Raw genomic sequence first — 27,756 nt, 5'->3', positions numbered from 1 at the left:
TTCTGTTGTACTTTGTCTTTTGTTGTATTATTGTGTTGTACTCTGTCTTTTGTTGTATTATTGTGTTGTACTTTGTCTTTTATTGTACCGTTTGTTGCACCTTTAGTTAATTAGTTAGTCTTTATGTTAATAAATCTGCTTTTGGGATCCTGTTTACCAACCTAATTATTTAAAAGTGACAACTTGATGTTGTCGACCAGTCCAGGGTGTACCCCGCCTCTCGCCCGAAGACAGCTGGGATAGGCTCCAGCACCCCACGCGTGACCCTCGTGAGGATAAATGAATGAACTTGATGACATGACTTTATGAAAACAATACATTTAGTCTTGAATATGGAACATATGCGACGACAATTAGTTTTGGGTCATGTTATGATCATAATATTTGGACTGTTTCTTTGATTCTCCAAGTATTTCCAAATGCTAGCTTTGTTTTGTGTGGTTATGATGTAAATATGATGTAAATATGATGTAAATATGATGTAAAGACTGTCATGGCCGATGCTCTCGTCCTCCTTCCTGGTCTTCTATCCTGCAGCTTCATGGATCTGTTTCAAGGCAAGGGTTGTGCAGACCTGCGTGATGCTACGAGCGACGTGGGGTGGGGGGGGGGGGGGGGCTTACGGGGTGGGCTTGTTGTGAATGAGCGTTAGCATGACGTCAGCAAAGCAATGTCAACAATGCAGGAGAAAAAAAAAAAAAGGCGTCACATTCTCCACGCACGGAGCCGTGTCCGTCCGCCACACGCCGACTGATGCCGAGCTTCCAAGTCATTCCCGATCTCGGGAGCAGGGCGGGATTAGCCGGGATGCAGATGGAGTTGGACTTGTGAGAAGCTACCGCGGGGGCGAGCGAAGCAAACACAGAGAAAAAAGGGGTGAGTTTTGTCTGCTTACGTTGCCATCTTAAAGGGGGGGTTGTTTTGGTTGCGGGTTCCACGCTTTGTGGCCTTGCTTTGCTTTATGTTGACTTGATAAACATGCTAGCACTTCTCCTCCGAGGAGATCCGAGTCTCCTTTCCCGGTCGCCAGCGTCTTGTTTGTGTTGTGTCACGCTTGGGAACAAGTGGGCGTTTGTCGGATCTTTCCGCTGCGATGAATGAAAGGAGTCGAACTTGCGGTCAAATGTCAAAAAGACACCTTGTTCGGAGATCGAGATGCTGTCATTTTGATGGGGAGAAAGACGCTGGCCGGGGACAAAGGAGCCGGGCACCCCCCCCCTCCCTCCGCATTATATTCCCGCCCTGCCCCCCTTATTCCCGCCCTCTGCCGCGGAACTCTCGGTCCCTTACGACGGTCACAAGAATTCGATGATTCGTCCGTCATGGAGCGGGAATGTGCTCCGTTGGGGTGTACGGGCAGCGTTTAAACGTCATAAAGGCTGCCATGACGCTGCATTGTTGTGTAACACACCGAGCCTTTGTCCTGGTCCCCCCCCCCCTCTCTTCCCCTTGCCCTCCCACCTCCTCGTCCTGTTGGTGTCACATTGGAGGCAAGGCACCTTTACCACTTCCAACAATAACACAGTCAGCAATGGTATATAAACATCATCATCATCATCATCATTATTATCATCATCACAACAGTTGATGCTCATAAAGGAAGCACAGCTGAAGAAATCCCTCTTCTTTGTCCTGCAGGTTCTTGCATCCATAGACTACTGCTATTCACGTTCATAGTAGTACAGCACTCATACAGTACACACTTCATATTCATATACACTGGATGTACAACGGAAGGGGGATAAAGAAATACAATAATAATAATAATAATAATAAGACCGCTGTGGTTGTTTACTTCCTGTTTGGCAGACGGAAGAGCTCTGTTAAGGTGATGAATGCTTCCAAAGTTCCAAAGACCGAAGACATGTTTATTCCACATTTTTTTCTGACAGGCTGCACGGCGGTCGAGTGGTTAGCGCGCAGACCTCACAGCTAGGAGACCCGAGTTCAATCCCATCTCTGTGTGGAGTTTGCATGTTCTCCCCGTGCATGCGTGGGTTTTCTTCGGGTACTCCGGTTTCCTCCCACATTCCAAAAACATGCTAGGTTAATTAGCCACTCCAAATTGTCCATAGGTATGAATGCTAGTGTGAATGGTGGTTTGTCTATATGTGCCCTGTGATTGGCTGGCCACCAGTCCAGGGTGTACCCCGCCTCTCGCCCTAAGACAGCTGGGATAGGCTTCAGCACCCCCCGTTCCCGTAGCCGTGATCCCGTAGCCTTACATTGAAACAAAGTTTTGTGAGTTTTTAGAGAAAGAGTGCAAGTGTGACTATAGGGGTGTTATTTCATGTCTAGAGGACTCTAATCATGTTAAAAAGTGTATTTAGAAGGTGGCAAACAGGTTTTCTATATATCTTATTTTCTCTTATGATGTCTACTATATTGGCTAATAGGAGTGTAAAAGTGACTATAGGGGTGTTATTTCATGTCTAGAGGACTCTAATAATGTTAAAAGTATATTTAGAAGGTGGTAAACAGGTTTTCTATGTCTTATATTCTCTTACGATGTCTACTATATTGACTGATAGGAAAGTAAAGTTGACTATAGGGGTGTTATTTCATGTCCAGAGGGCTCTAATCATGTTAAAAAGTGTATTTAGAAGGTGGTAAACAGGTTTCCAAGTCTTATTTTCTTTTATGATGTCTACTATATTGGCGAATAGGAGTGTAAATGTGACTATAGGGGTGTTATGTAATGTGTAGAGGGCTCTAATCATGGTAAAAAGTGGTAAACAGGTTTTCCATGTTTTATTGTCTCTTATGATGTCTACTATATTGGCTAACAGGAGTGTAAATGTGACTATAGGGGTGTTACATCATGTCTAGAGGGCTCTAATAAATGCAGGACTAATATTTAGGGTGTAAATCACAATATGGGGGAAGCTACGGTGCTTGGTGGAGTTCTGTGCTCTGCAAGTGCTTTTCCAGTGTTCTATAATATTCTTATCTCTGTGGAAGAGAAAGCTGGCATGAAAAAGACGAAAATGGATGCGGCGTGTGGTGGAGTGTTGTATCTCCTCCATATCCAAGTGAAGTACTTGTAAAAAAGGTGGCGTGATTGTGAGCGATTGTGGCTAGGAATAACATGGACCTTCATCAGCAGCCAGATGTCATTAAATGTGCGCCAGAGTGTGAAAGAAGGCAACTATTAGGTGAGAGCATTGGACAAGTAGGATTGAGGACGAGGAACATGTGGAGGAACATGTCAAGCACATCATAAAACGACACGTGAAGAAAACAGACAAGAAGCAAACGGAAACGAGATCAATAGACCAACAAGCTGGACTCCACTGCCACAGTTTGAAGGATGGGGTTGCCATGGAAACAGGCTTCTTTCATCATACGAGAGCTTCCAGGCCCTTAGATACTGTACATGTATACATACAGTACACACCGTGATAAGGTAGTCTGAACCACTACTTCTACAAAATACTGCATGCAGTGCAGTAAAGTGAAGAAGTAAAATGTCAAAGGACTCTTGTTGCCATGGCAACTCTGGATTAAGCTATTTTAGCACAGACACAGTTGTGGGGAACTTTTGGGGCAGCGTGGAGGGACGAGGCACGCCTGTGGCTGTCTGCCGTTTAAACATGTGACTCACGATGGTCACATGTTGACGTACGCCTCCAAAGAATTGTAACCTTGCATGACCTTGCACTGTGTCCATCGTGGGCCGTGATGGCCGGCTTTGCTTGGCTGTCGGTGCACGATTTACTCCGGCATGTGACATTTCACAGATTGATTTCACATCAACATTTGCCATAAAACTGTTAGTTCCAGCTCTGGTATTGCTCTCTTTGTTTGCCGTTGTTCATTTGTGACAAAGAAAGCTGATAAGCCAATCGTTTCCTGGTTTCTCATAAAGTCCACTCAGAGGAAAACACTGCCCTCTAGCAGTTAAGCAGAGAATTGCACGACACGCTCAACATTTCATGGATCTCAGACGTCAGAACTAATTAGTCTCATGGTGTTTTTCCTCGTGTCAAAGTGTTGCTGATGTTCCACTCTGAAGCACTGAAGCTTATGAGGATGTTACTCGATTAAAAAAAACACTAATGTTACCAAAATGGCCAAGTGGTGTTGGTCATTTGTTTTTGTGTTCCAAGTACAATCCTGCCACTGAGCTGGCAAACCATCTGGCATGGTTGGCCGTGATTGGTGCAGACGTGGGGCAGATGGTGAGATGATGGTCAGTCGTTATGGACTCTACTTGAAGCCCCATTGTCCGGGCAGCGTTGGCTAAGCTCAAGTTAAAAGCTGTTGTTCAGCTCGGGGAGTACTCCAGTGGGCTACAGCTGCTGTGGAAATACACTCATCCCTTGTTCATCACGGTGCACTGCTTCCAGACTCGACCGTGATAAGTCAATTAGACAGATTCCTTAACATAAATGGACGATTTGGGGAATTAGAGCATAGGAAAGCCACTCACCACCTTCTAAATAGACTTTTAAACATGATTAGAGCCCTCTAGATATGAAATAACACCCCTATAGTCACCTGCACATTCCTATTAGCCAACATAGTAGACATCATAAGAGAAAATAAGACATAGAAAACCTGTTTACCACCTTCTAAACACTTTTTAACATGATTATAGCCCTCTAGACATGGAATAACACCCCTATAGTCACCTGCACATTCCTATTAGCCAACATAGTAGACATCGTAAGAGAAAATAAGACATAGAAAACCTGTTTACCGCCTTCTAAATACACTTTTTAACATGATTAGAGCCCTCTAGACATGAAATAACACCCCTATAGTCACCTGCATATTCCTATTAGCCAACATAGTAGACATCATAAGAGAAAATTAGACATAGAAAACCGGTTTACCACCTTCTAAATACACTTTTTAACATAATTAGAGCCTTCTAGACATGAAATAACACCCCTATAGTCACCTGCACATTCATATTAGCCAACATAGTAGAAATCATAAGAGAAAATAAGACAGAGAAAACCTGTTTACCACCTTCCAAATACACTTTTTAACATGATTAGAGCGCTCTAGACATGAAATAACACCCCTATAGTCACCTGTACATTCCTATTAGCCAATGTAGTAGACATCATAAGAGAAAATAAGACATAGAAAACCTGTTTACCACCTTCTAAACACTTTTTAACGTGATTAGAGCCTTCTAGACATGAAATAACACCCCTATAGTCACCTGTACTTTCTTATTAGCCAATATAGTAGACATCAAAAGAGAAAATAAGACATAGAAAATCTGTTTACCACCTTCTAAACACTTTTTTAACATGATTAGAGCCTTCTAGACATGAAATAACACCCCCATAGTCACCTGTACATTCTTATTAGCCAATATAGTAGACAGCATAGACAGTAGACAGTGTAGCTCTGAATGTTCGCCAAGGCGGCCCAGACTTCCTTACACAGGCTACAGATTGCCAAACATGGACCTGCGTTTCCAGAAGTCCTCGGGAGCTCTTGGGAGTGTGAGCAATCACAGTGGAGTTGACCCAGCAGGGGTGGAGTAGATCACATAGACTGTTTAGGCGGCAGGCAGGAAATCCAGGGAAACACTACAGGAAAAGACACTGCAGAGTCTGGAAGATCTAGAAAGCTTTGTGTGTGGGTTATGGTTTAGCTGCTATGTAGGAGTCCACAACTCCCACAGAGACCCCATCATGAGTGTGATGGGTCTCCTTTAACGTGTACACAGGCACTCGAACATGCATGCATTGATGGCCGGGTCTGCACTGTACACACAAGCACTGAATAGCACACGCCAAATCTATCATGAGAATAAGACATAATCAGGCCAGATGAGATGGAGGAAAGTAGGACACCCTCCACCCCCCCACCCCCCACCCCCGAACCCCCCCACCAAGGGTGAAAGTGTTCACTCATTCATTCATATGCATGCTATATGTAGTATATCCTGGCTTCCTGTGATGAATAATGTATTTATCTTAGCTCGTTGGTGACATCTGGGGGTTCTAGTGGCCACAATGTAGGCTGGGATGGGATTAGGAGGGGCCACAGACAGGACCAATCCCACCGAAGGGAATTTTTGGAGTTGGGACTCAAACGCCACACACACCGAGACCTCGGATTTCAAGCGGAGAATCGAACCCAGGTCTTCCCGATCTCCTGACAACTGTGACAACTACGTTAAATCATTCTAAATATGGAACGAAATTCAAGCTGCACGGTGGGCTAGTGGTTAGCATGTAGGCCACACAGCCCTGGAAGACCCGTGTTGGAATCTCTGTGTGGAGTTTGCATGTTCTCCCCGTGCATGCGTGGGTTTTCTCCGGGTACTCCGGTTTCCTCCCACATTCCAAAAACATGTTAGCTTCATTGGCCGCTCCAAATTGTCCATAGGTATGAATGTGAGTGTGAATGGTTGTTTGGCTGGGATAGGCTCCAGCATGCCCATGCAACCCTAGTGAGGATAAGCGGCCTGTATGTTCTGTATCCTATCCCGATTTACATGGGTGGATACTGCATGTGCCTGATGTGCTTGTACTTGGTGGGGCGCAAGTGGCCCCCAGGCCGTAGTTTACCCACCCATGGGTTATAGGGTTAGAATGAAAGGGTTGGAGTTAGTGCAATGCACCTGACATTTGATGTCACCCCTATTATTACTGCCATGTTTTTACAATATTAATATATGGATAATAAGAATTTGTTTACCCTTAAGGGGTCTTAAGGGGGCGGGGGGCATCGCTCTTTGTTAGTTGACCACATGATGTAAAGGCTGCACAGTACAGTAGAGTTCTCTATTGAAAAGCCATGAATCAGCAGAACCCCCCCCCCCCCTCCCCCCCCCCCCCATCTAAGGCTAGATGAGACTGGCAGACTGCTGGCTCAGCTTTCTGCTTGGACTCTTTATGTTGAGTAGCAACGCTTTGGAATATTAAAAGATTACATTACAATATTGGATTCGATTAGATTAGATTAGAAGATTAGATTAGAAGATTAGATTAGACTAGGTTAGAATGTTAGTTTAGATTAGAATATTCGATTAGAATATTATATTAGATTAGAATATTGGTTTAGATTAGAATATTGGTTTAGATTAGAATATTGGATTAGATTAGAATATTAGATTCGATTAGAATATTAGATTAGATTAGAATATTGGATTCGATTATATTAGATTAGATTATTATATTAGATTAGAATATTAGATTCGATTAGAATATTAGATTAGATTCGAATATTGAATTAGATTAGATTATTAGATTAGATTAGAATATTAGATTAGATTAGAATATTGGATTAGATTAGATTATTAGATTAGATTAGATTAGATTAGATTAGATTAGATTATTAGATTAGATTATTAGATTAGATTAGAATATTAGATTAGATCAGAATATTAGAGAAGATTAGAATATTGGATTAGATTAGATTATTAGATTAGATTAGAATATTAGATTAGAATATTATATTAGATTAGAATATTGGATTTGATTAGATTAGAATATTGGATGAGATTAGTTGATTAGAATATTATATTATATTAGTATATTAGATTAGAGTAGAATATTAGATTCGATTTGATTAGATTAGATTTGATTAGATTAGAATATTAGATTAGAATATATTAGAATATTGGATTAGTTTAGAATATTAGATTGGAATATTATATTAGAATATTAGATTAGATTAGAATATTAGATTAGATTAGAATATTAGATTAGAATTTTAGATTAGATTAGATTAGAACAGGATATTGGATTAGATTAGATTATTAGATTAGAATATAAGATTAGAATATTGAATTAGATTATATTAGAATATTAGATTAGACTATTGCATTATATTAGATTAGAATATTAGAATAGAATATTAGATTAGATAGATTAGATTGTTAGATTAGATTAAATCCATACATTCAAGACTAGCACAGACAGAAGACCCCCCCCCCCCCCCAGATTATTGTTCAAGTGGTTAAAGCCTCCAGTGATTACCTGATTAGGTGTGTGATTAGTGACTAGTGATTAGCTAACTGAAAAGTGTTTAGGAGCTACTGGCAGCTCATGGGCGTATCTGGCCTACAGCCACGCCCATATAAGGAATCCCGCTCCTTTGTGATGTCACAAAGGAACAGTTGATGGCTTTCAACTTTGTTACCTTTCCTTCTTTCCAGAGGGCCGCAGAAAGGGATGTCGGCTGGCGATGAACAGGACGCTGGGGCAGCAGTGCCGGTATATGTGTACGAGTCCAAAGTCCACTGCGCCAACGTGCTCCTGAGCCTGGAGGAGCAGCGGAGACGGGGCATCCTGTGCGATGTCACCGTGCTGGTGGAGGGTAGGGAGGTGCGAGCCCACAGGGCCGTCCTTGCTGCCAGCAGCCGCTACTTCCTGCAAGCCTTGTGGGGGCACAACGGGCCACCGGGTGAAGCAGAGCCAATCATTAATCTCCCAGACAAGGTAAAGTATCCTATCAAAATCCTTCATCGGCGAGATGATTGCGTTCGATGCTGAAGCAAACATGAGATACTTTGAAAAAGTCTGAAAGTGGAAATGTAGACTGAGTGTATGAGTTGTTTGGAACTCGTGTAACTCTAAGACGGGAAGGACATCAATTTTCAGAGAAGAGAGCTCCATACTTACATACAAAAGTTACCACTTCCACACAAAATAGGAGGATAACTCATTCATTCATTCATTTTGTACCGCTTATCCTTACAAGAGTCGCAGGGGGTGCTGTAGCCTATCCCAGCTGTCTTCGGGCGAGAGGCGGGGTACACCCTGTACTGGTGGCCAGCCAATCACAGGGCACATATAGACAAACAACCATTCACACTCACATTCGTTCATTCATTCATTAATTTTCTACCGCTTTTTCCTCATGAGGGTCGCGGGGGTGCTGGAGCCTATCCCAGCTGTCTTCGGACGAGAGGCCGGATACACCCTGGACTGGTTTGGCCAGCCAATCACAGGGCACATATAGACAAACAACCATTCACACTCACATTCATACCCATGGACAATTTGGAGTTACCAATTATTAACCTAGCATGTTTTTGGAATGTGGGCGGACACCGGAGTACCCGGAGAAAACCCACGCATGCACGGGGAGAACATGCAAACTCCACACAGAAATGGCCGAGGGTGGGGAAAGACAAAATAAGAAGCCAAAAAGTTACCACTTCCACACAAAATAGGAGGAGAACTCATTCATTCATTCGTTTTGTACCGCTTATCCTTACAAGGGTCACGGGGGTGCTGGAGCCTATCCCAGCTGTCTTCGGGCGAGAGGCCGGATACACCCTGGACTGGTTTGGCCAGCCAATCACAGGGCACATATAAACAAACAACCATTCACACTCACATTCATACCTATGGACAATTTGGAGTGGCTAATTAACCTAGCATGTGAGTACCCGGAGAAAACCCACGCATGCACGTGGAGAACATGCAAACTCCACACAGAGATGGCCGAGGGTGGAATTGAACTCGCGTTTTGGAGGAACATATAACATAGAAATACATTGCTGCACGGCGGTCGAGTGGTTATCGCGCAGACCTCACAGCTAGGAGACCCGATTTCAATCCCACCCTAGGTCATCTCAGTGTGGAGATTCCATGTTCTCCGGGTACTCCGGTTTCCTCCCACATTCCAAAAACATGCTAAGTTAATTAGCCACTCCAAATTGTCCATAGGTATGAATTTGAGTGTGAATGGTTGTTTGTCTATATGTGCCCTGTGATTGGCTGGCCACCAGTCCAGCGTGGACCCCGCCTCTCGCCTGAAGACAGCTGGGATAGGCTCCAGCACCCTTGTGACACTCATGAGGATAAGCGGTAGAAAATGAATGAATGAATGAGTTCTCCTATTTTGTGTGGAAGTGGTAACTTTTGTATGTAAGTATGGAGCTCTCTTCTGTGAAAATTGATGTCCTTCCCGTCCCACAAAGGACGTATGGTATCTGGGGCATCACATGACCATCATTAGTTAATGGTGAATATTAATACAACCTGACCTGATTAATTTGGATTAATTTCTCATGATGTTCTACCTCATCTGCTTCCCCTTCAGGTGACTGCGAAGGGCTTTGCCCCTCTGCTCCAGTTTGCCTACACGGCTAAGCTAGTTTTAAGCCGGGATAACATCCATGAGGTCATCCTTTGCGCCGACGTCCTGGGCGTTCACAACTTGGAGGACTCTTGTTTTCGCTTCCTGCAAGCCCAGCTGCAGAATGACAGCCAGCTGAGCAGCAACGGCAAGTCGGAATACCGTGATGATGTCCGAGCCGACGAGGAAGCGTCGTATTCCGATGATTCTACAGAGAGCAGGCAGCAGAAAAGTCATGTAGCAACCAACAAGCCACTTCCTGTAGATCTTCCTAAATATAGCAACTATCAGTACCAGCACAATGGCGGCATTCATCATCATCATGATGATGATGATGACCATACCTCAGCCGCCACACCTCTTAGCCCCTCCAGGATCAAAGAGGAACCCGTTTTTGAGGACGAAGAACATGACGGGAATAGATACAACACGGAACTGTGTACAGAAGAAGTACTCGAGATGGAATTAGAAGTGGAAGCGGTTCCGGTAGCAGTGGAGAATTCTCCGAGCAGGGGCTCGCCGTCCTCCTGCCTGCGCTCCTACCTCCAAAGAGGAGGTCTGGATTTGAGCGGAATGCCGAGCAGCACCATCGAGCAGCTCCTCACTAACAGACTGTCCCTCAACCACTACAGCAGGGAAGCAGGGAAGGAGAGGCTGAAAGACAAAAGGGAAAGCGTGGGAAACCTCATTGCGGATGTGGCGCCAGAATCCCTGAGCAACATGGACAGGAGCCCGGAAAGACCGTTACCTTGCGCCTCGTCGGCAAAACCCGAAACGGAGATAGACAGACGGAGCGTTATTTTCTCTTCATCCGCCAGGGAGCAGCAAATGTTGGCTCAATATGGGAATGGGAAGATCTCCGGCTTGCTGCAGGTAGCTACACCGTCTCCTGGGAACACGTGTCGCGGTCCCGTCAAGACCTCGACGCATTCCCCTGCGCCGTCTGAACCCCGAACACAGACTTCCAGTTCCCATTCTTCCTTTTCCTACCCGGAGGACGGAGGAAGTGGCAGCCCATCGTCCAGCCTGCAGCACTTCGACTTGTCCCTGTCACCGCAGTCGGGATCCATCTCCGGATTGGCTCAATGCCTCGCCGGGACGCTGGAGCAAAGGGACCACCACGGTCCAGACCTCGTCTTTTCTCAGGGTTACGCCAACATCAAAAGTGAGCAAGGATTTGGAGCCAGTGGTGAAAACTCCAGCGACGAGTCAGGGTCTTTCTCAGAGGGGGACAGCGAAAGCGGTCTCACCAGAGTCTCTGGACCCGAGGTTTGTGTCATATTTCATCCTCTGCTATGATATGAAGTCAGACCAGTCAATTCCAAACCCTAAAACCCCAAAACCTCTGGTAGACTGGGCCTTTTCCTGGGATTCACCAGTGTTCCATGTTTCGACCATTTGGGAATAATGGCTCTCACTGTGTTTGGCTGGAGTCCCAAAATGGCTTTACAACCTTTTCCAGATCCGAGATCTGATAAATCTCAATTAATCTCAGCTAAGTTGTATTTTAATGAGTGGGGGGGGGGGGGGGGGGCGTGGGGGGGGGGGTCACTTTTTGACACAGGGCCACTCCTGTATAACCATCTTTTCCTGGGATTCACCACTGTTCCATGTTTCGACCACTTGGGAAAAATGGCTCTCACTGTGGTTGGCTGGAGTCCCAAAATGGCTTTACAACCTTTTCCAGATCTGAGATCCGATAGATCTCAATTCATCTCAGTTAAGTTGTATTTTAATGGGTGTGGGGGGGTATGGGGGGGGTCACTTTTTCACACAGGGCCACTCCTGTACAACCATCTTTTCCTGGGATTCACCACTGTTCCATGTTTCAACCATTTGGGAATAATAGCTCTCACTGTGGTTGGCTGGAGTCCCAAAATGGCTTTACAACCTTTTCCAGATCTGAGATCTGATAGATCTCAATTCATCTCAGTTAAGTTGTATTTTAATGGGTGTGGGGGGGTATGGGGGGGGAATCACTTTTTCACACAGGGCCACTCCTGTATAACCATCTTTTCCTGGGATTCACCACTGTTCCATGTTTCGACCATTTGGGAAAAATTGCTCTCACTGTGGTTGGCTGGAGTCCCAAAATGGCTTTACAACCTTTTCCAGATCTGAGATCTGATAGATCTCAATTCATCTCGGCTAAGTTGTATTTTAATGGGTGTGGGGGGGTGTGGGGGAGGGGGGAATCACTTTTTCACACAGGGCCACTCCTGTATAACCATCTATTGAAACAATATTTAAATGAGATGAAAAAATGGACGTTTACATCACTTAATCAGAGATCTAATCTGAATCTGAAATGAATCAATTTTTTTAAAATCTCTGGACAGCATCCTTAATGTCAATGCCCGCCGTCCTTCATGGGGGCGTCTTCATCCTAGTTTTCATGGGACGATGAGCAAATGATATTTGCTTTGAAATATGAAGAACCAATACTAAATGTTAAGATGGAATAATAATACAAAAGCAGCAATGACGTAATGATATTTCCAACAACAATAGTACTTGCCTGATTTGCTGCAAAGGACAGGCAATAACAACCCTGGTTGGACAACAGCTGAGATGTCATTCATAGCGCAATAGCACCATCTAGTGGATGTCGGCCACATTGCCGTTGACTGCAAATTGGATCAATGAAGTCATGTTATGGTTACTATTACTATGTTACTACTATAGTGCCACTCATGTCTTCGTATGAAGCTTCTTATTTCTTCTGGGATATTTCATAAGCAGTGAGGAACCAAACAACATGACCTTGTTTGTCTTCAGGTCAAGCTCCCTTTCCCCGTGGACCAGATCACCAACCTGCCGCGCAACGACTTCCAGATCCTCATCAAAATGCACAAGTTGACCTCAGAGCAGCTGGAGTTCATCCACGACATCCGCCGCCGCAGTAAGAACCGCATCGCCGCCCAGCGCTGCCGCAAGAGGAAGCTGGACTGCATCCAGAACCTGGAGAGCGAGATCCGTAAACTGGTACGCTCCACTAAGTAGTCCCCTAACCCTTGTTTTTGGAGAGCACCCTCTTTTTGTTCTCGTCCTAAAGTAATATATGAGCATATACCATATATATATATAATAATATAATACTTCATCTTTATTGTAATACTCCACCGTTATTCTAATACTCCACCAATATTGTAATACTCCACCATTATTTTAATACTTCACCATTGTTCTAATACCGCACCGTTATTCTAATACTCCACCGTTATTCTAATGCTCCACCATTCTTATAATACTCCACCATTGTTCTAATACTGCACCGTTATTCTAATACTCCACCGTTATTCTAATACTCCACAAACATTGTAATACTCTACGGTTATTCTAATACTCCACAAATATTGTAATACTCTACCGTTATTCTAATACTCCACAAACATTGTAATACTCTACCGTTATTCTAATACTCCACAAATATTGTAATACTCTACCGTTATTCTAATACTCCACCGTTATTCTAATACTCCACAAATATTGTAATACTCCACCGTTATTCTAATACTCCATCATTATTGTGATACTCCACTGTTGTTCTAATACTCCACTGTTATTGTAATACTCCACCGTTATTCTAATACTTCACTGTTATTCTGATACTCCACCGTTATTGTAATATTTCACCATTGTTCTAATACTCCACAAATATTGTAATACTCTACTGTTATTCTAATACTCCATCATTATTGTGATACTCCACTGTTGTTCTAATACTCCACCGTTATTGTAATACTCCAGCATTGTTCTAATACTGCACCGTTATTGTAATACTGCACTGTTATTCCAATACTTCACTGTTATTCTGATACTCCACCGTTATTGTAATATTTCACCATTGTTCTAATACTCCACCATTATTCTAATACTCCACTAATACTTATTCTTGTAATGCTACAACATTTGATTGTAAATGGACGACTTTTTTCACTAATTCCTACTTTTTCTTGCCAATTTACGACTTTATGTTCTGAAAATATACAATTGTTTGTTTTTTCCATGTTTCACGTTGAACTTTTTTCTGGTAAATTACTGACTGTTGTCGTGAATTTTTTTTTCTTGTAAATTTTCTTCTCATAAAGTTTTTTCTCATGAATTGTTTTCCTAGACGACTCTGCTAAATGTAGTACGAGTCCCGTTTGTTGATGGGAATGGTGGCAGGCGTAGCGGTGCTAAATATTTGTGACTTCCGGTTAAAAGTGATCCCAATGTGTTGTTCCCGTCCATCAGGTGTGTGAGAAAGAGAAGCTGCTGAGCGAGCGCAACCAGCTGAAGGCGTGCATGTCGGAGCTGTGGCACGACCTCTCCTTCCTGTCCCAGCAAGTGTGCAGAGACGTGCAGGGCGGCCAGCCGCCTTCCGCCGCCGCCGCCCACCTCGCGTCCCGGCCGCCTTCGCCGTCGTTCCAGGCCGAGTCTCCTCCGGGAAACAAAGGCGCGTGTTTATCGGGGGACGTGGAGCTGTCGGCCGGGGCCAACGGACCCCTGCTGTTTGAGTCGACACTTGACGTCTCGGGCTCTTCCGTCACGGTGGATTTCTGTCAGGAAATGATTGAGAAATGCACCACGGCGGAACAGAAGAGACACGACGGTACTTAGCGAGCGGCCTGCTGGAAAATTGTGAACGGGAATGTTCCAAGATGTTTTTTGTCCTCTCAGCAATACTCTTCCACAGGTATTTTCCGGACTGGCAGCTTTGTGTCATCCTGACGTTATCTTCCTGGTAGCTTCCCTCCCTCCTACGTGCAAACTCAGGAATTTAGCAGAATGTTCACCCGAGTCCTTTCCGACATCTTCCGGTTTTCACCTGCCCAACGCTTTGGGAAATAACTTCCTTTTCTTTCTTGATGGGAAATGTGCGGACGGGAAGGATGGGATGAGGGAATGCCGCCGGGAAGACGTGTAAACCTGTTTGCGTTCTTCCGAAGCCGAAACGCTACATCAGTCCAACTCCTTCATGTAGAGTTTTCCAAGGCTTTCTTTGGGAATGCGGCTTCTTGAGGCTTCTTTGTGCCCCCCCCATGATTGACCATCCAAGAAACTGGCTTGGGGGGGCTTATGTTGTAAAAACGGGAAGAGTATGATACTCACCGGACCCGACACCGTGACTAAAGAAAGTCATTGTTAGAGAAAATTCAAGTCCGTCTGATCCACTTGGAGTTTTAGCAGCTATTGAGTATTAGTACGCGTCAATACGCTTATTACTTCATGATGATACATAATATTTGAAGCATCCTACTATGATAGTACAACGTGTACAGCAGGGGTCTCAAACTCAATTTACCTGGGGGCCAAAAAAATCTATATATATAAAAAATAAAAAATAAAAAAAATATAATAAAAATATTAATAAATATTAATTATATTAAATATTAAAAATTGATATATATATATATATAATAGTCTTCAATGCTTCTGCTATACCCTCCACTTTTTCAGTGCTTTGCAAAAGCTCTGATAAAACATTAAATTATAATAAATTATTATAAATTAATTTTTATTTATTATTAAATTATTAAATAAATGTTTAATGTTAATTTTTATTTTTCGACACAAAATAAGATGGAAAAACAAATAAGCAAATCAAAAAACAAATGAAACAAATGAACAAATTAATTTTGATTTATTATTCAATTATTAAATAAATGTTTAATGTTAATTTTTATTTTTAGACACAGAATAAGATGGAAAAATAAATAAGCAAATCAAAAAACAAATGAACAAATAAATTTTTATTTATTATTAAATTATTAAATAAATGTTTAATGTAAAAAAAATTTTCGACTCAAAATAAGATGGAAAAATAAACAAGCAAATCAAAAAACAAATGAAACAAATACATTTTTATGTATTATTAAATTGTTAAATAAATGTTTAATGTTAATTTTTATTTTTCGACACAAAATAAGATGGAAAAATAAATAAGCAAATCAAAAAACAAATGAAACAAATGAACAAATTAATTTTTACTTAATATGAAGTTATTAAATAAATGTTTAATGTTAATTTTTCAACACAAAATAAGATGAAAAAATAAATAAGCAAATCAAAAAACAAATTAAACTTTCATATCAAGGCGGGGGCCTCAAACTAGCATCCCGCATTTGGCCCGCGGGCCGCAAATTTGAGACCCCTGCTGTACAGCATCCTTGTACTGCTATGATAGTACAACATGTACTACAGCAAGCATCCTTGTACCGCAAAGGATGGCTAGCCTGTTTGTTAGCATCATGGCCGACTAAAAGACGAGCATCCATCCATGGAGAAGCTTCCCTCCTCGCTTCCGTTGCTTCTTTCCCAGGAAAGAAAGGAAGTTTATTTCCCAAAAGCCTCACCAACTATTCACCAAACATGAAAATGTTATTTTGGACGGAATCTACTCTGGTTATGCAAACGTCTTTTTTTACTCTACTCTGATGTTTCTACCTGTATTTACATACTTTTTTTTACATGTTTCCATATCTTTTAACATGTTTTATCCATGGTTTATATGTTTCTTCATCTTTCATTATGTATTTATATGTTTTATCCATATGTTTCTATGTGTTTTGACATGTTTTATCCATATTTTAATATGTTTTGTTATGTGTTTTGACATGTATGTTTTGATGCAACAGTGCCTCCAAGAGGTGACAGCCGGTACTGATGATGAATATTGGGAGGATCAGAGCAAATGTGGCCCAGGTTCTGTGAGACCGGAAGGGAGATTCCGTGTTTGCTGTGCGTTGAGGAGACCTAAAAACAGGAAAAAAGAGGCAGCGGGAATGGGATGCGACGATAAAGCGTTCCGAACTTCCAAAAAGCGGCAACAAAGGCTCCATTTTTCCACAACGTGACCTGCAAATGCAGCAATCCACAGCTACATTGTTGTTGTTGTTGTTGTTGCCATAGTTACATGCTAGCCTCTAGGCAGCTAGGTGATGCATTCCTTCTCCAGCAGGAGTAGGAAACCTTGTTGGAGGTTTCTGGAGGTGTGTCCCATGGTGTGCGTTTTGTATTTTGAACCCCAGAAACATCAACTACAGTTGTGTTCCTGCCTCATAAGGATTATGGATAATGGGCAAAATTCCAGAAAGATGAGAAGCGTGTCCTTGGAGGTGTCTGAAGGTCATGATTCGACCTCACCAAGCAATCCACTGGCGCTAGTCGCTGCTGTTTGTTATGTTTCCTCCATGAGATGTTTGTACCTTTGTATGAGCTAAGGTGTTAGCTTTGATTGTTTCCAAGATGTTTTGTTTTGGATTAGGATTGTTTCCAAGATGTCTTGGAATGATGCCTTCCGATTTGAAAGGATGCCAAAATACTCAGTCACATGACCTGCCAAACACCACAGCAGACTCGGAAGTGGATGTTTGGTTCTGTTTGGAGCTGTCCCGGCGTTAGTTTTGGATTAGGATTGTTTCCAAGATGTCTTGTTTTGGATTAGGATTGTTTCCAAGATGTTTTTTTTTGGATTAGTATTGTTTCCAAGATGTCTTGGAATGACGCCTTCCGATTTTTGACAGGATGCCAAAATACTCGGTCACATGACCTGCCAAACACCATGTTTGGAGCTGTCCCGGCGTTAGCTTTGGATTAAGATTGTTTCCAAGATGTCTTGTTTTGGTTTAGGATTGTTTCCAAGATGTCTTGTTTTGGATTAGGATTGTTTCCAAGATGTCTTGGAATGACACCTTCCGATTTTTGAAAGGATGCAAAAATACTCGGTCACATGACCTGCCAAACACCACGGCAGACTCGGAAGTGGATGTTTGGTTCTGTTTGGAGCTGTCCCGGCGTTAGTTTTGGATTAGGATTGTTTCCGAGATGTTTTGTTTTGGATTAGGATTGTTTCCAAGATGTCTTGGAATGACGCCTTCCGATTTTTGAAAGGATGCCAAAATACTCAGTCACATGACCTGCCAAACACCATGTTTGGAGCTGTCCCGGCGTTAGCTTTGGATTAGGATTGTTTCCAAGATGTTTTGTTTTGGATTAGGATTGTTTCCAAGATGTTTTTGTTTTGGATTCGGATTGTTTCCAAGATGTCTTGGAATGACGCCTTCCGATTTTTAAAAGGATGCCAAAATACTCGGTCACATGACCTGCCAAACACCACGGTAGACTCGGAAGTGGATGTTTGGAGCTGTCCCGGCGTTAGCTTTGGATTAGGATTGTTTCCAAGATGTCTTGTTTTGGTTTAGGATTGTTTCCAAAATGTCTTGTTTTGGTTTAGGATTGTTTCCAATATGTTTTTTGTTTTGGATTAGGATTGTTTCCAAGATGTCTTGTTTTGGATTAGGATTGTTTCCAAGATGTTTTGTTTTGGATTAGGATTGTTTCCAAGATGTCTTGGAATGACGCCTTCCGATTTTTGAAAGGATGCAAAAATACTCGGTCACATGACCTGCCAAAACACCACGGCAGACTCGGAAGTGGATGTTTGGAGCTGTCCCGGCATCCCGGCAGTGACATTTCCGCAATTCACTCACACCCCCCCCCCCCCCTCCCAACTCACCCCCCATGGAGGAATGTGACGGAGAAAGCTACAACAATCACACTGGTGCATTATTCAGTTTGATGGCGGCACGATGGCGGCGCCACTGTTTCCTGTCGATGACAGCAACGTGTAAATCTTGGAATTTTTAATTTTTTTTTGTGTATCTTCTACTTTCCTTGCTAATGTGAACTTTATTTATTTGGGGGTAGGTGTTGCCAGATGGTTGCCACCCGTTCTGCTTGTTGTTAATTTCCCGAGTTTTATTTCCTGGTTTCCTTATGATGAGTCAGCATGTTTACACTAGAACTGTACTGTGTGTGTTTTTTTTTTTCTTGTGTAAAAGTAAGATCCCGGATTTTTTTATTTTTTATTTTTTTTACTACGTTATCTTAATCTTGATGAATTTGTAAGAAAAAAGAGTGCAGCTACATTTTCTTGCCTTAGACGTTCCAAGCGAACCAAGAAGGTTATAGACTTGATTTTTTTTCCGCTCTGATCTGAGACCAGCGGAGACTCCAATCTTCTCCCATCTTCCTGTGTGTAAATAATGGAAGAACCAAATGCTCGAACAGGAAGCAGGTCATCTTTATCATCAGCTTGTTTAGTGAAGAAGTTGAGATGTTCCTCATGAGTTTATTTATTTCAGATGGATCATGTATATTCCCGTTTTTTTTTTTTTTTTAAATCATCGGACTCGGTATTCTTTTGCTGATATCCATCAAAAAAAGGCCGATGACAGCAACTGCCTTGCTCATGAGTGTGAGGATTCGCCAGTCGGTTATGCGCTGTGTCAATATGATATCAGTGAGACCTCGGAATTCAGCACAACGATCGATACCGACCGGAAATTAACACTTGCAATGCCTTCTAAAGACGAAACTTAAGTATTCAAGTGATTTGTTTACAAAGAATCTGGGATTGGGATTGGGACTTTCGGGAATCTTTCAACCTGGTTGAAGTGACGTGAAACGTATCTACCTGCAGAATTCCACATACCTCTCCCTACGGCTAAGAAGTGTACGATAAATACTTTGCTGATGTTTTTAGCGTGCTAATATTGTTGGACGTATTTCGGAGGGCTTGTTTTTTCGCCAACCAACAACACGACTGTTAATGCAGACGCAAGCGTTACGCTTCGGCTTTTTTCCAAGCTGCAGATCACTCATCTTTTTTCTAAATGTTCTACGACATGTCACATTTATGTCTTTGATATGAATCTTTTGGTTGAGAAATAAAAAGAAAAAAAAGGCATGAGAATCCCGCTGACTTTTCATCCCGTCATTTATTCCACTCACGTACAGCAAGCGGCCCTTTCGCCACGCCACGCTACGCTACGCTCGCCACACAGCCGGCTTCCCGGCACGCCACAGAAGGTGGAAGGTGCTTCTCGTCCACAGTCGGAGCCCTGAGGTTTCCTTCCTCCATCCCCGTGGGATGGGACGTCTTCATCCTCATCGGCAGCGTCGCCTCACTTCTTCATGATGGATGAGATGTCCAGGAAGACGCTCTGAACAAGGACACAGAGAACATGTGTGTGTGTGTGGGTAATCGTACTAGCAGTCGGCCATTTCCATGCCGAGGTCATTCAATTCATCTGCTTGGCTTCTGTTTTCACGATAAGAAAGTCAGCCTTTCTCTTTTAGCTTTTTTTTTAGCTTATTAATCAGCCCTTGGCATCCATATGCTGCAAAGGCCCTCGCATTGATGCCACATACTCATATTCAGACTCATACTCATACTCAAGCATCACATACTCATACTCGTCCATCACATACTCATCCATCACATACTCATACTCATCCATCACATACTCATACTCGTCCATCACATACTCATACTCATCCATCACATACTCATACTCTCCATCACATACTCACACTCATGCATCACATACTCATACTCGTCCATCACATACTCATACTCGTCCATCACATACTCATACTCGTCCATCACATACTCATATTCATCCATCACATACTCATACTCAAGCATCACATACTCATCCATCACATACTCATACTCGTCCATCACATACTCATACTCATATTCATACTCATACTCAAGCATCACATACTCATACTCGTCCATCACATACTCATCCATCACATACTCATACTCATCCATCACATACTCATACTCGTCCATCACATACTCATACTCATCCATCACATACTCATACTCTCCATCACATACTCACACTCATGCATCACATACTCATACTCGTCCATCACATACTCATACTCGTCCATCACATACTCATACTCGTCCATCACATACTCATATTCATCCATCACATACTCATACTCAAGCATCACATACTCATCCATCACATACTCATACTCGTCCATCACATACTCATACTCATATTCATACTCATACTCAAGCATCACATACTCATACTCGTCCATCACATACTCATACTCATCCATCACATACTCATACTCAAGCATCACATACTCATACTCATCCATCACATACTCATACTCATCCATCACATACTCATACTCATCCATCACATACTCATACTCATCCATCACATACTCATACTCATACTCGTCCATCACATACTCGTCCATCACATACTCATACTCGTCCATCACATACTCATACTCGTCCATCACATACTCATCCATCACATACTCATGCTCGTCCATCACATACTCCTACTCATCCATCACATACTCATACTCATCCATCACATACTCATACTCATCCATCACATACTCATACTCATACTCGTCCATCACATACTCGTCCATCACATACTCATACTCGTCCATCACATACTCATACTCGTCCATCACATACTCATCCATCACATACTCATGCTCGTCCATCACATACTCCTACTCATCCATCACATACTCATACTCATCCATCACATACTCATACTCGTCCATCACATACTCATACTCAAGCATCACATACTCATACTCGTCCATCACATACTCATACTCGTCCATCACATACTCATACTCATCCATCACATACTCATACTCATCCATCACATACTCATACTCATACTCATCCATCACATACTCATACTCATCCATCACATACTCATACTCATACTCATCCATCACATACTCATACTCATCCATCACATACTCATACTCGTGTCTTATGGGAATCACACATCCACTCTAGCAACCACTATTGACCTGCTTAGGATTTACATTTGTAAGTTTGTAGGAAAGGAGATGAGGAGGTATGAGAGGAGACAAGGAGGTAAGGGTGTAGGAAAGGAGACAAGGAGGTATGGTAAGGGTGTGGCAGAGGAGACAAGGAGGTAGGAGAAGAGATGAGGGAAGGTAAGGGTGTAGGAAAGGAGACGAGGAGGTTAGGTAATGGTGTATGAGACAAGACAAGGAAGTAGGAGAGGAGACAAGGACATATGGTAAAGAGGTAGGAGGTAAGGTAAGAGCTAATGAGAGGAGATGAGGAGGTAAGGTAAGGGTGTAGGAAAGGAGATGAGGAAGTAGGAGAGGAGACAAGGAGGTAAGATAAGGGTGTAGGAAAGGAGAGGAGGAGGTAGGAGAGGAGACAAGGAGGTAAGGTAAGGGTGTAGGGAAGGAGATGATGAGGTAGGAGAGGAGACAAGGAGGTAAGGTAATGGTGTATGAGAGGAGACAAGAAGGTAAGGTAAGGGCGTACGCGAGGAGACGAGGAGGTAAGGTTAGGGCATATGAGAGGAGACAAGGAGGTAAGGTAAGGGTGTAGGAAAGAAAATGAGGAGGTAGGAGAGGAGACAAGGAGGTAAGGTAAGGGTGTATGAGAGGAGACAAAGGGCATAAGGTAAGGGCATATGAGAGGAGACAAGGAGGTAAGGTAAGGGTGTAGGAAAGGAGACGAGGAGGTAGGAGAGGAGACAAGGAGGTAAGGTAAGGGTGTATGAAAGGAGACGAGGTAAGGTAAGGGCATATGAGCGGAGACAAGGAGGTAAGGTAAGGGTGTAGGAAAGGAGATGATGAGGTAGGAGAGGAGACAAGGAGGTAAGGTAAGAGCGTATGAGAGGAGACAAGGAGGTAAGGTAAGGATGTAGGAAAGGAGATGAGGAGGTATGAGAGGAGACAAGGAGGTAAGGTAAGGGCGTATGAGAGGAGACAAGGAGGTAAAGTAAGGGTGTAGGAAAGGAGATGAGGAGGTATGAGAGGAGACAAGGAGGTAAGGTAAGGGTGTAGGAAAGGAGATGACGAGGTAGGAGAGGAGACAAGGAGGTAAGGTAAGGGTGTAGGAAAGGAGATGATGAGGTAGGAGAAAAGACAAGGAGGTAAAGTAAGGGTGTAGGAAAGGGGATGAGGAGGTATGAGAGAAGACAAGGAGGTAAGGTAAGGGCGTATGAGACGAGACAAGGAGGTAAGGTAAGGGTGTAGGAAAGGAGATGAGGAGGTATGAGAGGAGACAAGGAGGTAAGGTAAGAACCTATGAGAGGAGACAAGGAGGTAAGGTAAGAGCCTATGAGAGGAGACAAGGAGCTAAGATAAGCGCATATGAGTGGCGCCATTAAGGAAGGATAAAGATGGTATTGGAACGTGAGTCAGACCTTCTCAGGGTGACAGGAAGTTGGTCCACCAACGGTCTCTTAATTGCAAAAACAGGCTACTGTGGACCACACCGTGCCAAAACAACATCAGCAAACTCAACTGTCCTCTCTGCAGCCACACACTGGAGTCTCATGTCACGTTCAAAGACTCTGGGAAGTCACAAAACCTTAGTCTTACCTGGCACATAACTGCCAGCTAGCTGAACCTGGCAGCCATGATGTTATTTATTATGTGTTGTCTAGTGTCTTATTACTGCATTCCATGTCTCCCTGTGTACTCTGGCAGTGACTTAGCAGTAACTTAGGTACAAATATTCATTCCCATCATCCCGTCTGCTGCCTCCATGTTTATGATGGCGCTTTGTATATAAGAAAGCCCGCCACAGAGCGATCACAGAAAAACACATAAGCGCACTTTTGTCATTCTCAAAACGTCTGGCCACAACTTGATGGCGGTCCGGGGAGCGTGAGGACTACCATTGAGCGTCTTTGATCACATGACTATCATGAGTGTTTGACTTACCATTGACATTCTCCTCCCCCCAGGAGGGGGCATCATGGGCATGTCCCCCTGCAGCGACCCCAGTTCATCTGATTCTTCCGAGGAGTGCAAAGAGGGACTCGTGGAACCACTTATTGATGACAGGCTTTCAGAAGGAGGTCTGATCATGAAGCTGGTTTTTCTAGGTTTGGGGATGAGGAGCTGACTCCCCATCGAGTCCTTGCGATCCCCTTTTTCAGGGAGGTCAGTCGAACACGGTGGTACGGCGCTGTTGGACAGAAGAGTGTCTTGATAATGTCCCAGGTGGGTATACTCCTGGGGGCACGACACACTTGCCTCCATATTGGGCACCACAGATTCCCAGCAAAGATGGTGGTCCGCTATTGTCGTGAGGACCTCTGGACCTTGCTGGACTTGGGGGTTGACACAGTTCTGGATGGATTTGTTTGGAGTTCTGGGTTGGGGGAAGCTGTAGGCGGTTCGTGAGTGTCCCACAAAAGCGGCGCCGTCGTTCCCTTGGATCTCCTGGTTGGTTTTCAAGCCAGAGTAATGAGGTGGCTTGATGTCTTCTTCTGGTATGACTTGGAAGGTCTGAGTCAAGGGTCCATTGTAGGGGGACACGTGGCTCATGACACACTGGTGTGATAGCGAGATCTTCCTCTTGGACTTGAAAATCAAACTATCAACTTCCGTGTATCTTTCTCCGGAAAGGCTTTGTTTGATTTTCCGGACACCAAGATGGGATATTTCCAGAATGTTGAGGAAAAGAGAGACACCAGCAATGGCAATCATGAAGACCATGAAGATGGTTTTCTCCGTCGGCCTGGAGATGTAGCAGTCCACACTGTTGGGGCAAGGCATCCACTCACATTTGTAAAGCGGGTCCAGTTGGACACCGTAGAGAATATATTGTCCCAGGATGAAAAACACCTCCAGAACGGAACGTGTAAGGATATGGATGACATATGTTCTCAAGAGGGATCCTCTAAGAGGAGCTCTTTTCACCTTCCTCTGCTCGTCCAACCTCCTCAGCTCCTTCTCCATGCGTTTGTGCTCGTCCAGTGCCAGTTCCGCCTCGTCCAGCTCCTCCTTTAGCTGTATCCGCTTCCGATGACGCTCCTTTTCCAGAGCTCGAATGCAATAAAGGGCGTGGCCCATGTAGACCAGCGAGGGCGCAGACACGAAGATGACTTGCAACACCCAGAAACGAATGAGCGAGATAGGAAAGGCTCGGTCGTAGCAGACCGCCTTGCAGCCCGGCTGGTCCGTGTTGCAGACAAACTCGGACTGCTCGTCGTCCCACACGTCCTCAGCCGCCGCCCCCAGGATCAGCATGCGGAAAATGAAGAGAATGGTGAGCCAGATCTTGCCCACCATGGTGGAATGAATATGGACCTCTTCCAGGATGCTGCCCAGGAGGTTCCAGTCACCCATGGTCAGGTTCTCGCCGCTTTACTGCCACATGTCCTCAAGCTGGAGGGATAGAGAACGTACAGCTTCAGCATCTTTGACGCAGAAAGATGCGTCTCATCGATCCATCTATCATCCATCCATCCATCTACCCATCCACCCTTCCATCCATCCATTTATCCATCCATCCATCCATCCATCTACCCACCCATCCATCCATCTACCCACCCATCCATCTATCTACCCATTCATCTACCCAACCAACCAACCAACCAACCATCCATCCATCCATCCATGTGCCAATCCATCCATCTATCCATCAACCCATCCATCCATCCATCCATCTATAAATCCATCCATCCATCCATCCATCCATCTACCCATTCATCTACCCAACCATCCATCCATCCATCCATGTGCCAATCCATCCATCTATCCATCAATCCATCCATCTATCCATCAACCCATCCATCCATCCATCCATCCATCCATCCATCCATCCATCTATCTATCTATCCATCCATCCATCCATCCATCAACCCAACCATCATCCATGTACCAATCCATCCATCCATCCATCCATCAACCCAACCATCCATCCATCCATCCATCCATCAACCCAACCATCCATCCATCCATCCATCATCTACTCATCAACCCATCCATCCATCCATCCATCCATCCATCCATCCATCATCTACTCATCAACCCATCCATCCATCCATCTATGTACCCATCCATGCATCTACCCACCCATCAACCCATCCATCCATCCATCCATCCATCCATCCATCCATCCATCCATCATCTACTCATCAACCCATCCATCCATCCATCCATCCATCCATCCATCCATCATCTACTCATCAACCCATCCATCCATCCATCCATCCATCCATCAACCCATCCATCCATCCATCCATCCATCCATTTACCCAGCCATCCATCTATGTACCCATCCTTGCATCTACCCATCTACCCATCCATCTATCATCCATCCATCCATCAACCCATCCATCCAGTAAGTAAGCAAGTAAGCAAGCAAGTAAGTAAGAAAGCAAGTAAGTGAGTAAGTAAAAAAGTAAGTAAGTAAGTAACTATGTAAGTAAGAACGCAAGTAAGTAAGACGTAAGGAAGAAAGCAAATAAGTGAGTAAGTAAGACAGTAAGGAAGTAAGTAAGTAAGCACTCAAGTAAGTAAGCAAGTAAGTAAGAAAGCAAGTAAGTGATTAAGTAAGAAAGTAAGGAAGTAAGTAAGTTAGCAAGTAAGTAAGAAAACAAGTAGCAAGTAAGTAAGAAAGCAAGTAAGTAAGTAAGTAAATACGTAAGTAAGCATCTTAAAGAGACTTACAAGTCATTGATATGGGATCCCCTCTGGTCTCTGGTTGTATTTCATCGTGAGGCTTTGATCCAAGGAATCCACGGTGTCGCTGCGGCTACCCCATGGAGAAGCGGGAATGTTCCAAATTCCAAATTCCAATCCACGAGCTTTTTGCGTCCTGTTGCTGTTTTTCTTTGTGCTGGCAGGCTGTGGGTCGGGACTGCTCTCCCGTGTTACATGGTGGCTTCACAGGATGTGTGTATTGATTGACTCTCGACTGGACAATGCCCCCCCTCGCCCTCCCCCTTCTCCCACGCCATCAATATCAGCCTCTCTGATATCTGTTTATCTTCCACATCTAATGGTCACATGAAGCCACACCATGACTGTCTTTCCAATCGGGAAAGGTTACTATTATCATCCACGTGGACCCGTTCATGTACTCCTGATCAAACTTTAAGAACACTTACAAAATTGTAAGAATGCACAATTTGGATATTTGAATCTTAAGGAGGCTTTCAAATGCAAAACATATCAGGTGGGATCTCCTTGTCATGCTAGTAACCTTGGAAAACTGTGTGGGAACAGACTTGATCAAAGTTACTTAAGATTTGTCAGATCACATCAAGTACAATACCTGATGTTGGGACCTGTTCACACCATGTGTTGTCTACATGTGTTGTAGCATTGGGAAACCGTTTTCTAACATGACAAGGACTCCAACCACACCCCCACAATGACTTCAAGTCATCAACCCATGGAGCACCTGAGAGGCATCCTCAAGGTGTGCGACATCCAGCATCTTCATCATGGTGTCGACACCGCTCAATTCCACGCACAAGAGGATTAAGGCAGCGCTTGATAAAGATGGCGCTCGCACTAAATAGTCACACCCACCCACCTAATGTGGACACGCCCACACATGCTTTCAAAATGGATCATGGAGTGACCATCTGGCACATGCAATTGCTGGGAAACATAAGTCTCAGCTTGCTGTTGCATGAGCGTAGTTGGCAAAATGTAAACAAGCATGGCAAATAATAAAGATGGTAAAAAGGGTGAAAAAGGTAAACAAGCGTGGCAAATAGTTAAGATGGTAAAAACGGTGAAAAAGGTAAACAAACATGGCAAATAATAAAGTTGGTAAAAAGGGTGAAAAAGGTAAACATGCATGGCAAATAGTTAAGATGGTAAAAACGGTGAAAAAGGTAAACAAGCATGGCAAATAATAAAGTTGGTAAAAACGGTGAAAAAGGTAAACAAGCGTGGCAATTGGTTAATATGGTAAAAAGGGTGAAGAAAGTAAACAAGCATGGCAAATAATAAAGTCGGTAAAAATGGTGAAAAGGGTAAACAAGCATGGCAAATAATACATTTGGTAAAAACGGTGAAAACGGTAAACAAGCGTGGCAAATAGTTAAGATGTTAAAAACA

General features: G+C 43.6%; 2 protein-coding genes across 2 annotated transcripts; one reads left to right on the top strand and one right to left on the bottom strand.

The window, feature by feature from the left end:
* Positions 1–611: 611 nt before the first annotated feature.
* On the top strand, positions 612–19,795 carry LOC131107294 (transcription regulator protein BACH2-like). The gene is made up of 5 exons (XM_058057188.1): positions 612–876; positions 8,132–8,414; positions 10,027–11,331; positions 12,841–13,047; positions 14,302–19,795. The coding sequence occupies exons 2-5, from the start codon at positions 8,148–8,150 to the stop codon at positions 14,665–14,667; spliced, it is 2,145 nt and encodes a 714-aa protein (XP_057913171.1). The 5' UTR covers positions 612–876; positions 8,132–8,147; the 3' UTR covers positions 14,668–19,795.
* LOC131107295 (gap junction alpha-10 protein-like) lies at positions 19,280–26,537 on the bottom strand. The gene is made up of 3 exons (XM_058057189.1): positions 26,353–26,537; positions 23,614–25,065; positions 19,280–20,054 (listed from the first exon to the last, which is right to left on the bottom strand). Exons 2-3 carry the CDS (start codon positions 25,024–25,026, stop codon positions 20,016–20,018), a joined length of 1,452 nt encoding a protein of 483 aa, XP_057913172.1. The 5' UTR covers positions 25,027–25,065; positions 26,353–26,537; the 3' UTR covers positions 19,280–20,015.
* Positions 26,538–27,756: the final 1,219 nt, after the last annotated feature.

This window comes from Doryrhamphus excisus, chromosome 19, assembly GCF_030265055.1.
Source record: "Doryrhamphus excisus isolate RoL2022-K1 chromosome 19, RoL_Dexc_1.0, whole genome shotgun sequence".
Classification (NCBI taxonomy): Eukaryota; Metazoa; Chordata; class Actinopteri; order Syngnathiformes; family Syngnathidae; genus Doryrhamphus; species Doryrhamphus excisus.
The sequence above is the reverse complement of the archived record's forward strand: the minus strand, read 5'-3'. Positions and strand labels throughout refer to the sequence as shown.

Excerpts from the sequence above, each read along its gene's own strand:
- LOC131107294 (XM_058057188.1), top strand. The coding sequence starts at position 8,148 with ATGTCGGCTGGCGATGAACAGGACGCTGGGGCAGCAGTGCCGGTATAT. Across the intron at positions 11,332-12,840 it reads CCAGAGTCTCTGGACCCGAG|GTCAAGCTCCCTTTCCCCGT; the intron begins GTTTGTGTCATA and ends GTTTGTCTTCAG. Across the intron at positions 13,048-14,301 it reads AGAGCGAGATCCGTAAACTG|GTGTGTGAGAAAGAGAAGCT; the intron begins GTACGCTCCACT and ends CCCGTCCATCAG.
- LOC131107295 (XM_058057189.1), bottom strand. The coding sequence starts at position 25,026 with ATGGGTGACTGGAACCTCCTGGGCAGCATCCTGGAAGAGGTCCATATT. Across the intron at positions 20,055-23,613 it reads GGGGGAGGAGAATGTCAATG|AGCGTCTTCCTGGACATCTC; the intron begins GTAAGTCAAACA and ends GTCCTTGTTCAG.